General features: G+C 41.3%; 3 protein-coding genes across 3 annotated transcripts; all 3 read left to right on the top strand.

Moving 5' to 3' along the window:
• Nucleotides 1-668: 668 nt before the first annotated feature.
• On the top strand, nt 669-1,580 carry LOC131462283 (odorant receptor 131-2-like). Its single transcript, XM_058633340.1, has one exon. The coding sequence runs from the start codon at nt 669-671 to the stop codon at nt 1,578-1,580; it is 912 nt and encodes a 303-aa protein (XP_058489323.1).
• Nucleotides 1,581-5,787: 4,207 nt separating this feature from the next.
• LOC131462948 (odorant receptor 131-2-like) lies at nt 5,788-7,124 on the top strand. Its single transcript, XM_058634531.1, has one exon. It carries the CDS (start codon nt 6,018-6,020, stop codon nt 6,924-6,926), a length of 909 nt encoding a protein of 302 aa, XP_058490514.1. The 5' UTR covers nt 5,788-6,017; the 3' UTR covers nt 6,927-7,124.
• A 4,525-nt stretch (nt 7,125-11,649) lies between these two features.
• Nucleotides 11,650-12,561, top strand: LOC131462284 (odorant receptor 131-2-like). Its single transcript, XM_058633341.1, has one exon. The coding sequence runs from the start codon at nt 11,650-11,652 to the stop codon at nt 12,559-12,561; it is 912 nt and encodes a 303-aa protein (XP_058489324.1).
• The last annotated feature ends 2,012 nt before the right edge of the window (nt 12,562-14,573 follow it).

The raw sequence follows: 14,573 nt of genomic DNA on the forward strand, positions 1-14,573 counted from the left end.
ATGTGGAGAAACAATGAGTCCACGCATAGTTTTCTATGGGTAAGGTACGGTGTGTAAAAATGAGCCACAATTATGAGTGGAGAAACTATTTCAACTTCAGTTGGTTTTAAAAAGCTGAAAACGTTTAGTTTATCTTTTGTGGGCTGTTGCAAAAATATGGCTGACTCTGTAGAGCTGACTCACTTCCTGATATAATGCTGTGTTCCATTAACACTGGAATTCAATATTAAAATTAAGAAGTGCAGGTACTGTGTCCCAATCAATACCGGCCCACTTTAAGTTCAGCTCTGTGTTTCTGTGTTACAGAACTTTGGCAACCATGTTCTACAATGGTCTGAATTGTGTTTGCAGTAAAAGTTTGAAAAATTGAAAAACTGCAGTTGTATATATTTTACATATAGTGTATCTTTAAGTTGGAGTTTTTAGAAAAACTTTCCTCTAACTCACAAAGACAGTAACTATAGTTACCATCACCTGTGAGTTTTGCCGTTGATGACAACACTGGTGAGTAAACTTGTGATGTGTTGTAGTTACTGTTATAAAGTCTTCACACACAGTTGTTGCTCACTGTGCTGCACAGAGCTCAGCAGAAAACAATGACTGTGCGAAATGAATCTTTAAAAGAAAAACAAGAATGCATGTTTGGCTTTAACTGAAAACCACAGTAAATGGCAGCCAATGACTCTTCAGTGCGCGTGATCAATGACAGGGTCATTATAGTTCAGGTTTTCATATCACTTTTCCTTTGCATCAACTTTTTGCTGATCACAGTCTTTTTCATGAAGGATTTCTTCTACACAACCATGCGCTACATCTTCTTTGCACTGACTCTCATGTCTGATTGTGTGTTTTTAATCCTGACTGATGTTCTGCTCATTTTAATATACTTTCATTTCAGCATACATATGTCATTGTGCCTTATTGTGTATGTGGCTTCGTCTGTACACACTTTTGTCACTCCGGTGACTCTGACAGTGATGACGCTGGAGCGCTTCGTGGCCATTTGCATGCCACTGCGACACAGAGAGCTGTGCTCCACACGCAGCGCTCTGCACTGCATCCTCATCATTCATGGCATCAGCTCTTTGCCCTGCGTGGTTGTTCTCTCCATCTTCTTTGCTTCTGTGAACCGCAGCTACTACACCCAGAGCGGTGAGTGCTCTGTGGAGAAGTTCATCCTCCACACCTGGCAGGGTCACATTAGGTCTGCAATAAGTCAGTTTTACTTCCTGGTCATGGTTATCATTATCATGTTCTCATACTTTAAAATAATGAAGGTGGCCAGAGCTGCATCAGGACAGAACAGGAAGTCGACATGGAAAGGCCTCAGAACTGTGGTTCTTCATGGCTTTCAGCTGCTCCTCTGTCTTTTCCAGCTGTGGTGTCCTTTCATTGAAACTGCTGTGCTTCAGATTAGCCTGGTGCTCTACGTTAATGTCAGGTACTTTAACTACATAATGTTCATTCTTTCTCCGAGATGTTTGAGTCCTCTCATTTACGGCCTCAGGGATGAAAAGTTTTTCGTTGCTCTGAGAAGCTTTGTTCTTTGTGGTTTGTATAAGAAACAATTGTCAAATTAATTGTGACTGACCTGTGAAAACTGAAGTCTGAAGTCTGCCTCTTTGTATTTCTGTAAAACACTCTGAGTTACTGCTGTGAGTGCAAATGTGCTGTACAAATTCATTTGAATTGTCTTGCAATTCATAGAAACACCTAATTATAAGTCATATGGCAAAAACCACATAAATGCTCAAATATATGTGTCCAAAGACACTGACACTTTAAATCAATGAAAACCTAATCCTTGCAGATTTATGAACAATATTTGCTCCTATTCCAACCTCTGCTGTAGGACCTCTCTATTGTCATTGTATGTGATCACTTTTTATTCATCACTGTTGTGAAAAGCTTGTGAGTGTACGAACATTAAGACCAACTTCTGATGTATATTCATAAAAGTTATGCCTGTTTTGATGATGAATGGTTATAAACCAGGTTTTGGATATATGTGTGTGTGTATGATTAAATAAACTGACTCCGTTACTCATTGAGTTAACATGACCTCTCACATGAAGGTTAAAAACCCTCAGTGTAACGTACAGGACTGGACCCAAATTCAGGACGGTGGCAAGTAAAAAGTTTTATTTTGAACACACACAAGTTAACAGGCATGACGATCCTCAATAAGGCGATAAGAAAGCCGCTGGCGAGAGATCGACGAACTTCCATTCGTTTTACTCCAGAGAGTCAGTGAAAGTTTACAAGAGCCTGGAGAAAAACTAATGCACACAATCTTTCTGATCGCAGGCTCAACATTGTTAGCAATACAAGCTGATAAAAAAAGCTTCTAAACGCTATTTTTGCGTACACACAAACAGTGAAGCAACATGTCCATGCATAAAATTCTTAGAGTGATTTACCGTATAACAAGTATTACAGAAATGCAATACTTGCTGGACCTGGATACCAAGGCGTTGTACTGCTAGTGGCCCTCCATTGTAGCCCAAGATGGCCTTCTGTACCTTCGCTGGAAATCACCGGGAAGTCAATGCAATATTCTCCAGCTCCTGGGTCCTCAGAGCCTGTGGAGGCACATACTAAAGCTGGTCCACGGTTTGGTGGTGTCAGGACATTTCAGGGTACCCAAGACCCTGCACCGCCTGAGGGGATGAGTACCAGGTGGGGGCGCCGTTTGAAAAGGTGGGCGCAAACATCCAACATGCAGGAGTCAACCAAGTGCACCACTGGAGCACTGATGTTTGGGCGTGAGCTGTGACTGCCATTACTGGTGGTTGGGGCCCCTCCGGAGAAGGAAGTGAGTGGAGAACCATCGATGGACTATAACTGCAATCTCCATGAACGGGTGAGGAAAGTTTAGCGTCCTGTGAGGTCTGGGATGCAAGGACTTATGGATATTATGTTTGTGTCGCCAACATGGGTCAGAAAATCGATTAATAAACAAGCTGACTTAGTAGTTTTAACTGATCTACTTTTCGGCGCTGTTTGGCTTAATTAGTGCCTGCAGCTGCAAGGCATTCTAGTGAGAACCCTAGGGTTCTCACTAGAATGCCTTGCGCTGCAAGGCATCTCTTGTAATCGTGCGCGTTTATTCTGCTTTTTATTCTCGCGCCCTCCCGTTATTTCGGCACGCTACTCCTCCTGCATCTTTGAGAAACCCCCAACACATGTTATATCAAAATGTGCGCCTTGACCGGGAATGGTGTGCTATGACTTTTCTAAGATTTTCATATAACCATTGGGATAATATTTACAAAAAACTGAACAAAAATTAACATTGAAGTGGATGGGAGACCGAAAAAAACCAAGCCCGCTTTGGAGCATCACAGTGTCGTCATACTTTAACGTAGAAACGTGGTTGGAAGTTTAAACGGGTCACAAGACTTGGGACTTTTCTGACCTAAGTCGACATTTTGATACATGTTACGGTTTTTGAACTATCGCAGTTTAAGTTTTATGCTTTTTTTCAAAGCTTTCTGATTTTATAATGGGTGTGTGTGTGGTCGTTAGGTGTGAGCTAGAGTGACACACTCTAGCAAGATCCAGCAAAATAATCAGAAAAACTTCTAAACAAACTCTTCTCCTGCCCACAATTTCCAACCTACAGAGACAATTTTTACATCAAAATGTTGCCATGGTTGTCGTCTAACCATGTGTGTGTTTGTCATGTTCATATGACTTGTAGTTTTTCTTAAAATCACCTCAAAGCACAGAGAACTCTGGTCACAGTCTCAATTCACTCCCATGTTAAAATGTCTGCTTTGGAGTTGTGGAAAATCAAGATGAGGGTGATTTTAAAACTGTGATTTCTCTGTCAATTCACGCCCGTTTGTCACAAATTTTGAGATGGGAGCTGCTGAAAGCCTCTTGGCGCTCACAAACCAAAACATTTATCTCTATCATCAACCGTTCTTGAGATATGACAACTTTAAAACATGCTGTTTTCTCTGTGAGAATGGGAAACAGAGGGGATTGTGAATCTCTCTCTCTCCCTCTCTCCTGTCACTCCAGCAGTTTGCCCCGCCCCCTCCTCTGCCGGCCCTGATTACACACACCTGCTGACAATTAAGCCATGTGGACTATAAAAACTCCCTGTTCCCCTGTTTCAGTGCCAGTGTGTTTTCGTCCATGCCTGATCACCATAGCGCCTCGTCACAGCCCCAGAATCCTCAAGTTTTTGATCCTCTTGGTGAGCGATGCTTTATTTTGTAAGTTTTGTTATCATAGCCTGTTAGCTGATACCTTAGTTAAGATTTATAGCTTTTGTTTTCCTCCTTGGGAGAGATTTTTTGTTTGTTAATTTTCACAGCCTTTTAGGAACTCCAATCACTAGGCTTGTGACTTACCTTTTATTAGTTAGATCCAATCATTTAGATTGCGTTTTGTTTTTTATCTCATTCTTAGTTGGTTAAGGATCGCCAATCATTAGGATTGTGCTTTTGAGTTAGCTTTTGTTTTGAAGTGTTTAGAGCCGTGTTTTCCTCCGTTTGGAGAGTTTTCTGTTTAAGTTTTACATGATAACCTTAGTCCGAGTATGTTTCCTCTTCGGAGTGATTTTTTTGTTCCGCGTTTATAGTTCCACAACGTTTCTCTTGTAGAGCGTTGCGCTCGCAATTTGTTTTAGGTTTTCATAGCCACGCTTTTGTTTTTCCTCAGTAAAGAGGACCTGCCTTGAGAATTGTTTACGAGTGCCAATAAAGACAATTAAAAGGCCTCTGCGTCTGAGTCCTCTCTGATCCGTCTTGTTATCTCCTCTAAAACTTGGTGTTTTTAAAGGGTGAGTCCACCAAAATACCACTCTGTCTAAATGCTTTTAAAGGTTCAATCCACATTTTTAGATTTTATAACGCAGGTGTTCGGGAGGGGGCATCAGGGAGTGGGAGGGGTTTATGAGTTATTCTCTTTCAAAGGGTGATTCCACCAAAATACCACTCAATCCTTTACCAGCACAAGTCCTGCACGCGAAGACACATGCCGCAAGAACTGCAGGCACACTCGAAATTTCGGCACGGAATTGCGGAAATCTAGTTTGTGTGTGGGACGTCTGTTCCTGTGATGGCACTCTGGCCAGTCTCTAGCCGGCAGTCTGACCAATCATCGCATTGTACCGACTCAGCACGCTTTTGGAACCTCGCTTGAGCAGGCACTAAAAATAGTACCTGATAGCAGGTACTATGCTAGTGGATACGCTACTTAAACCGTGGCGTGGCGAGGTGAGTAGAGCCGGTGGAAATACACCATTATTGTGTTGTTCAAAATATAAGCTGTAAGCTACTACGGTGTATTAGGGCCAAGTATGGAAAAAATACAAGGGATTAAAGAAAGGTAAAAATAGAATAAAATAAAAAAGGACTACAGTCTATGTGCATTATGTACAGAAAAAAGTTATGTACAATACAATGAATGAAGGCTAGAGAAATATCACACGTTGCAGGTAGATATAAAATATAGTAAATATTGTGTATACAGAATATAAATACTTATAAATATTAATTATTGCACAGGATAATGCATGGTGTACAGGCATTAAATGCTGTTGAAAATAACCTTAAAATGTCTTGTATGTTTGTAATCCAAACGTGATGTACACACTGAGTGGAGAAAAAAACTGTCCTCTAACTCAAATAGACAGTAACAATAGTAACCATCACCTGTGAGATTTGTCGTTGACGACAACACTGGTGGATAAACTTGTGATGTGTTGTAGTTACTGTTATAAAGTCTTCACACACAGTTGTTGCTCACTGTGCTGCACAGAGCTCAGTAGAAAACACTGACCGTGAACCACTTTTCAGGAACAGTTTGGTAAATTCTTTGTATTTTTTGTATTTGAGACACTAAAATGATGCACATGTTTTCATTATCAATTTTAACCAGTTGATTCAAACTGACATTTATTGAGCTCTTGAATTATTCTAGATCTGTTGTTGGAGCCAAATGACTCGCATCGTGTCTTCCTTTAAAAATGCACATTTGGCTTTAACTGAAAACTACAGAAAATGGCAGCCAATGACTCTTCAGTGTACGTAAACGATGACTTCATTATAGTTCAGTTTTTCATATCACTTTTCCTTTGCATCAACTTTTTGCTGATCACAGTCTTTTTCATGAAGGATTTCTTCTACACAACCATGCGCTACATCTTCTTTGCACTGACTCTCATGTCTGATTGTGTGATTTTAATGCTGAGTGATGTTATGCTCATTTTAACGTACTTTGCATACACCATACCAACGTCATTGTGCCTTATTTTGTATTTCGCTGTATCTGTATACACTTATGTCACTGCGATGACTCTGACAGCGATGACGCTGGAGCGCTTTGTGGCCATTTGCATGCCACTGCGACACGGAGAGCTGTGCTCCACACGCAGCGCTCTGCACTGCATCCTCATCATTCATGCCATCAGCGCTCTGCCCGATGTGGTTTTTCTCTCCATCTTCTTTGCGTCTGCGAACCGCAGCTACTACACCCAGAGCGGTGTGTGCTCTTTGGAGATCTTCATCCTCCACACCTGGCAGAGTCACATTACGTCTGCAATAACTCAGTTTTACTTCCTGATCATGTTTATCGTAATCACGTTCTCATACTTTAAAATAATGAAGGTGGCCAGAGCTGCATCAGGACAGAACAGGAAGTCGACATGGAAAGGCCTCAGAACTGTGGTTCTTCATGGCTTTCAGCTGTTCCTCTGTGTTTTCCAGCTGTGGTGTCCTTTCATTGAAGCTGCTTTGCTTCAGATTAACCTGGAGCTCTACGGTGTTGTCAGGTACTTTAACTACATGGTGTTCATTCTTTCTCCGAGGTGTTTGAGTCCTGTCATTTACGGCCTCAGGGATGAAAAGTTTTTTGTTGCTCTGAGAAGCTTTGTTCTTTGTGGTTTATATAAGAAACAATTGTCAAATTAATTGTGACTGACCTGTAGAAAACTACAGAAAATAACACGTCTGCCTCTTTTTAGTCCTGTAAAACACGCTGAGTTACCGCTGTGAATGAATATGTGCTGTACAAATTCATGTGAATTGTCTTGCCTTCATAGAAACATCTAATTATAAGTCATATGGCAAGTGTCCAAAGACACTGACACTTTCTTTAAATCAATGAAAATGTAATCCTTGCATATTTATGAACAATATTTCAACCTCAACTGCAGGACCTTTCTCTTTTCATTGTTTGTGATCACTTTTTATTCATCACTGTTGTGAAAATTGTGTGATTTAATGAACATTAAGACTTCTGATATATTCATAAAAGTTATGCCTGTTTTGAAAATAAATGCTGTTTTAAGACAGGTTTTGGACATATGTGTGTGTATTATTAAATAAACTGACTCCATTACTCACTGAGTTAGTGTGTCCTCTCACATGAAGGTTAAAAACCCTCAGAGAACTGTCACAGCTTCTCTGCTGGACTAGTATCTAGAGCTGAAACGATTATTCGATGAATCGATTATTAATCGATTACTAAATTAATTGACAACTATTTTGATAATCGAATAATCGGTTTGAAGCTTTTTTTTAATGATTAAAACAAGATTTCCGATTGTTTAAGCTTCTTAAATGTGCATATCTTCTTCATTTCTTTGCTCTGGTTAACAAAGAAACCAAAAAAAAGTCAATAATTTTGGTTTGTGGACAAAACAAGACATTTGAGAACATCATCATTTCCAGGAATGACGAACACGATCAACATTTTTTTTTAAGGTTTTCTGAACACCAAACGATTTATCGATTAATCGATTATTAAAATAATCGTTAGTTGAAGCTCTACTAGTATCACACGAGCACGGCACAGACTCTTTCGTCTACACACAAAAAGATAATGTGCAATTTTTCTCAAAATATTTAAAAAAAATCAAGTGTTCTGCAATAAGCACTTTAACATCAGCCACTTTCACTCCTGAATCACTTTGAAACTTAGAGTCTCTACTTCCTGGTTTGTCATGTTCATGTATTTTTTGGTTTTGTTCTTGTTCTTTGTTATTGTTGTATGTGCTTGTCTTATGTTGTCATGACTATTTCATGTGGCATATTTATAGTGCACTGTGAGCTTCATCGCTCATGGCTTGTTCAAAAAGGAAGGAAGAGTCAGCGTTCACGTGGGAAAGTTGTTGGTTTATTCAGGGCACAGGCAAAACGTGGCTTTACACAAAACAAAGTCCAACACAAGGGTCCAATTATGTGCGTCCCTGCTGCCCTGTCTCTGCTCTGGTCCTCTCTCTGGACACAGCCTACTGCAAGAGTCCAGAACCAGGTTACACGGATGCTTATATAGCTGACTGATTACCTGATTCTGTCCAGCTGTCTGATCACCAGCTGAGCCACTCCTCTCTCTCCTCCAGCACCCCACTGCCACATACCCCCACCGCCCGACTTAGGCTGGGATCCCGCCGGCCGCAAGCCAAACCACTCCCCCCCACCCCCCCTCTGCGGAGCGGGAGAGAAAGTCAGCCACCGCCATGCGTTGGCATCTTTCATACGGTGGAGCCATTGGAGCGGGCATGGTCCGACGAGAGGGTGAATGAGCACCCCAGGAGGTAGTAGTGGAGGGCACCGACCACCCACCGTACTGTAGTTCACCTCCTGCTCAGCCAGCTTTCAGCTAATGTAGAGTACGGGGTGGTCGACCCCTCCACATTCTGGGACAAAACGGCACCCTAAAAGTGGCTCCCCACAGAGGGCTCGCTTTACCCTCTCAAATGCCAGCTGACATGACTCCGACCACTGGACCGGATCTGGGGAACCCTTTGGGGTCAGGTCAATGGCAAATCTACGAGAAAATAAAGTTGCAGATTAAGGAGATTTAAATTGGCAAATCTACGAGAAAAAAAGTAGCGCATTTGTGAGAAAAAAAAGTCGGAAAAATAGTGTTTTGTTTTTGTCAAGCAACCTCAACACACTACATACAACGTCCAGTAAGCAGGGAATGCCACATGGACACATACTTTTAATCTCATAAATCTACGACTTTATTTTCTGGGAGATTTGCCTCTCATGAATCTACAACTTTTTCTCAAAATATTACCCCCCTCCCCCAGATCCATTTTTATTTATTTTTTTTACGCCGTCATACTAAGATAAGATAAAAATGTATTCATCCCTCAAAGGGGAAATTCACTTGTTACAGCAGCAAAAAACATTTAAAACTGATGTGTGCAGACAGCAAAATTAGACAACACAATACAAGCAAGGGATTAAAGAAAGGTAAAAATAGAATAAAATAAAAAAAGGACTACAGTCTATGTGCATTATGTACAGAAAAAAGTTATATACAAAAAATACAATGAATAAAGGCTAGAGAAATATCACACGTTGCTGGTAAATAAAATATAGTGAATATTGTGTATAAAGAATATATGCTTATATATTAATTACTGCACAGGATAATGCACTGGTGTACAGGCATTATCTGCTATTGAAAATAACCTTAAAATGTCTTTCCACTAACTCACAAAGACAGTAACTATAGTTACCATCACCTGTGAAGAATTTTGAAACAGCCGAAGATGACATTATTCCATTATCCTGCCATATTCAACTTCCTAATTAACTTAATTTGTTTTACTCCAGAGAGTCACTGAAAGTTTACAAGAGCCTGGAGGAAAACTAATGGATGGAATCTGGCTTTCCGATCACAGGCTCAACATTCTACACGGTATTTTGCGTGCACACAAACAGTGAAGCAACATGTCCACGCATAAAAATCTTAGAGTGATTTACTTAAGTAAATAGTAACAGTAGTGCTGGCAGCCAACTTTGGAATTTCATGTTGGGGTTTGTGAGGTTGCTCCTATTTTCCGAGTTGGAAAACTGACTTCTTTCAATAGGAACGCCCCTAAAGTCAGAACTTCCAACAGCCAACTACATCTGGAACGCACCATTTTTCCCACTACTTTCACTTTTACTTTAAATTATAACTGCATAAACATAACACTATAAGTTCAGTACTATACTATACTATATTTGTCGCAGGGTGCGGTTTCTTTGCCTTCTAAGGTGCAAGGCAAGCAGTGGCGGACTTTCTCGGTCTCTCATCCATGAGTCCGGGCGTCAGTGAGGCTGGGGGCATTTGCAAAGAGGTCAAGGAGTGGGCGGCCGCATGCTTGGCATGTCAGTGCGCTAAAGTTCACCATCACACTAGGGCACCCCTCGAGCTGTTTTCGATTCCGGCTAGGTGTTTTGACCATGTGCATGATGACCTGGTGGGACCTCTGCCTCCCTCCCAGGATTTTACGCACCTGCTCACAATGGTGGATCGGACCACCAGGTGGCCAGAGGCGGTTCCTCTGTCCCCCACGACACCCACGGAGGTGCCACGTGTGTTTCTTTCTTGGGTCGCACTTTTCGGTACCCTATCGGACATCACTTCTGACAGAGGCTCTCAGTTTGTTTTGGAACTGTGGTCAGCACTGACAAGGTCTCTGGTTTACCGTACTACCGCGTACCATCCTCAGGCTAACGGCCTGTGTGAACATTTCCACCAGTTGCTTAAGGCGTTGTTGTGTGTTGCACTCTCAGATGCTAACTGGGTGTATCGTTTGCTTTGAGCGATGCTTGAGTTGCGCTCAGCAAAGAGGACCTGGATGCCTTACCTGTGGAGTTGGTCCTTGGACAGCCGCTCTATGTGACAGGCACTCAGGGGTGTGTTCTCTCACCCAGTTGGATTATGGGTAAGTGCGTGTTCAGAGTATATATATATACATATATATACTTGCTGTATGGGGTGTTCCTGCATAAAGGCCGGATTTTAGATTTTAAACGCACAAAATGTGTTCAGCCTTGGTTTTAGGTGTAGCTACTGAAAATGTTGCTAGCATCATGCTAACGTTCTTGCTAAGCTAGTGTTAGTGCTATCAATAAGCTAACACTACCTTAGAGGAACCTTAGCATGATGCTTCAGTTTGTGTGTGAGCTTAGTTTGGGGTTTTTGTTGTTGATGTTTTTATTGCCAATCTTGCATTGTAATGTGGAGAAACAATGAGTCCACGCATAGTTTTCTATGGGTAAGGTACGGTGTGTAAAAATGAGCCACAATTATGAGTGGAGAAACTATTTCAACTTCAGTTGGTTTTAAAAAGCTGAAAACGTTTAGTTTATCTTTTGTGGGCTGTTGCAAAAATATGGCTGACTCTGTAGAGCTGACTCACTTCCTGATATAATGCTGTGTTCCATTAACACTGGAATTCAATATTAAAATTAAGAAGTGCAGGTACTGTGTCCCAATCAATACCGGCCCACTTTAAGTTCAGCTCTGTGTTTCTGTGTTACAGAACTTTGGCAACCATGTTCTACAATGGTCTGAATTGTGTTTGCAGTAAAAGTTTGAAAAATTGAAAAACTGCAGTTGTATATATTTTACATATAGTGTATCTTTAAGTTGGAGTTTTTAGAAAAACTTTCCTCTAACTCACAAAGACAGTAACTATAGTTACCATCACCTGTGAGTTTTGCCGTTGATGACAACACTGGTGAGTAAACTTGTGATGTGTTGTAGTTACTGTTATAAAGTCTTCACACACAGTTGTTGCTCACTGTGCTGCACAGAGCTCAGCAGAAAACAATGACTGTGCGAAATGAATCTTTAAAAGAAAAACAAGAATGCATGTTTGGCTTTAACTGAAAACCACAGTAAATGGCAGCCAATGACTCTTCAGTGCGCGTGATCAATGACAGGGTCATTATAGTTCAGGTTTTCATATCACTTTTCCTTTGCATCAACTTTTTGCTGATCACAGTCTTTTTCATGAAGGATTTCTTCTACACAACCATGCGCTACATCTTCTTTGCACTGACTCTCATGTCTGATTGTGTGTTTTTAATCCTGACTGATGTTCTGCTCATTTTAATATACTTTCATTTCAGCATACATATGTCATTGTGCCTTATTGTGTATGTGGCTTCGTCTGTACACACTTTTGTCACTCCGGTGACTCTGACAGTGATGACGCTGGAGCGCTTCGTGGCCATTTGCATGCCACTGCGACACAGAGAGCTGTGCTCCACACGCAGCGCTCTGCACTGCATCCTCATCATTCATGGCATCAGCTCTTTGCCCTGCGTGGTTGTTCTCTCCATCTTCTTTGCTTCTGTGAACCGCAGCTACTACACCCAGAGCGGTGAGTGCTCTGTGGAGAAGTTCATCCTCCACACCTGGCAGGGTCACATTAGGTCTGCAATAAGTCAGTTTTACTTCCTGGTCATGGTTATCATTATCATGTTCTCATACTTTAAAATAATGAAGGTGGCCAGAGCTGCATCAGGACAGAACAGGAAGTCGACATGGAAAGGCCTCAGAACTGTGGTTCTTCATGGCTTTCAGCTGCTCCTCTGTCTTTTCCAGCTGTGGTGTCCTTTCATTGAAACTGCTGTGCTTCAGATTAGCCTGGTGCTCTACGTTAATGTCAGGTACTTTAACTACATAATGTTCATTCTTTCTCCGAGATGTTTGAGTCCTCTCATTTACGGCCTCAGGGATGAAAAGTTTTTCGTTGCTCTGAGAAGCTTTGTTCTTTGTGGTTTGTATAAGAAACAATTGTCAAATTAATTGTGACTGACCTGTGAAAACTGAAGTCTGAAGTCTGCCTCTTTGTATTTCTGTAAAACACTCTGAGTTACTGCTGTGAGTGCAAATGTGCTGTACAAATTCATTTGAATTGTCTTGCAATTCATAGAAACACCTAATTATAAGTCATATGGCAAAAACCACATAAATGCTCAAATATATGTGTCCAAAGACACTGACACTTTAAATCAATGAAAACCTAATCCTTGCAGATTTATGAACAATATTTGCTCCTATTCCAACCTCTGCTGTAGGACCTCTCTATTGTCATTGTATGTGATCACTTTTTATTCATCACTGTTGTGAAAAGCTTGTGAGTGTACGAACATTAAGACCAACTTCTGATGTATATTCATAAAAGTTATGCCTGTTTTGATGATGAATGGTTATAAACCAGGTTTTGGATATATGTGTGTGTGTATGATTAAATAAACTGACTCCGTTACTCATTGAGTTAACATGACCTCTCACATGAAGGTTAAAAACCCTCAGTGTAACGTACAGGACTGGACCCAAATTCAGGACGGTGGCAAGTAAAAAGTTTTATTTTGAACACACACAAGTTAACAGGCATGACGATCCTCAATAAGGCGATAAGAAAGCCGCTGGCGAGAGATCGACGAACTTCCATTCGTTTTACTCCAGAGAGTCAGTGAAAGTTTACAAGAGCCTGGAGAAAAACTAATGCGCACAATCTTTCTGATCGCAGGCTCAACATTGTTAGCAATACAAGCTGATAAAAAAAGCTTCTAAACGCTATTTTTGCGTACACACAAACAGTCAAGCAACATGTCCATGCATAAAATTCTTAGAGTGATTTACCGTATAACAAGTATTACAGAAATGCAATACTTGCTGGACCTGGATACCAAGGCGTTGTACTGCTAGTGGCCCTCCATTGTAGCCCAAGATGGCCTTCTGTACCTTCGCTGGAAATCACCGGGAAGTCAATGCAATATTCTCCAGCTCCTGGGTCCTCAGAGCCTGTGGAGGCACATACTAAAGCTGGTCCACGGTTTGGTGGTGTCAGGACATTTCAGGGTACCCAAGACCCTGCACCGCCTGAGGGGATGAGTACCAGGTGGGGGCGCCGTTTGAAAAGGTGGGCGCAAACATCCAACATGCAGGAGTCAACCAAGTGCACCACTGGAGCACTGATGTTTGGGCGTGACCTGTGACTGCCATTACTGGTGGTTGGGGCCCCTCCGGAGAAGGAAGTGAGTGGAGAACCATCGATGGACTATAACTGCAATCTCCATGAACGGGTGAGGAAAGTTTAGCGTCCTGTGAGGTCTGGGATGCAAGGACTTATGGATATTATGTTTGTGTCGCCGACATGGGTCAGAAAATCGATTAATAAACAAGCTGACTTAGTAGTTTTAACTGATCTACAGTTCGGCGCTGTTTGGCTTAATTTGTGTGTGGGACGTCTGTTCCTGTGATGGCACTCTGGCCAGTCTCTAGCCGGCAGTCTGACCAATCATCGCATTGTACCGACTCAGCACGCTTTTGGAACCTCGCTTGAGCAGGCACTAAAAATAGTACCTGATAGCAGGTACTATGCTAGTGGATACGCTACTTAAACCGTGGCGTGGCGAGGTGAGTAGAGCCGGTGGAAATACACCATTATTGTGTTGTTCAAAATATAAGCTGTAAGCTACTACGGTGTATTAGGGCCAAGTATGGAAAAAATACAAGGGATTAAAGAAAGGTAAAAATAGAATAAAATAAAAAAGGACTACAGTCTATGTGCATTATGTACAGAAAAAAGTTATGTACAATACAATGAATGAAGGCTAGAGAAATATCACACGTTGCAGGTAGATATAAAATATAGTAAATATTGTGTATACAGAATATAAATACTTATAAATATTAATTATTGCACAGGATAATGCATGGTGTACAGGCATTAAATGCTGTTGAAAATAACCTTAAAATGTCTTGTATGTTTGTAATCCAAACGTGATGTACACACTGAGTGGAGAAAAAAA

This window comes from Solea solea, chromosome 7, assembly GCF_958295425.1.
Source record: "Solea solea chromosome 7, fSolSol10.1, whole genome shotgun sequence".
NCBI lineage: Eukaryota > Metazoa > Chordata > Actinopteri > Pleuronectiformes > Soleidae > Solea > Solea solea.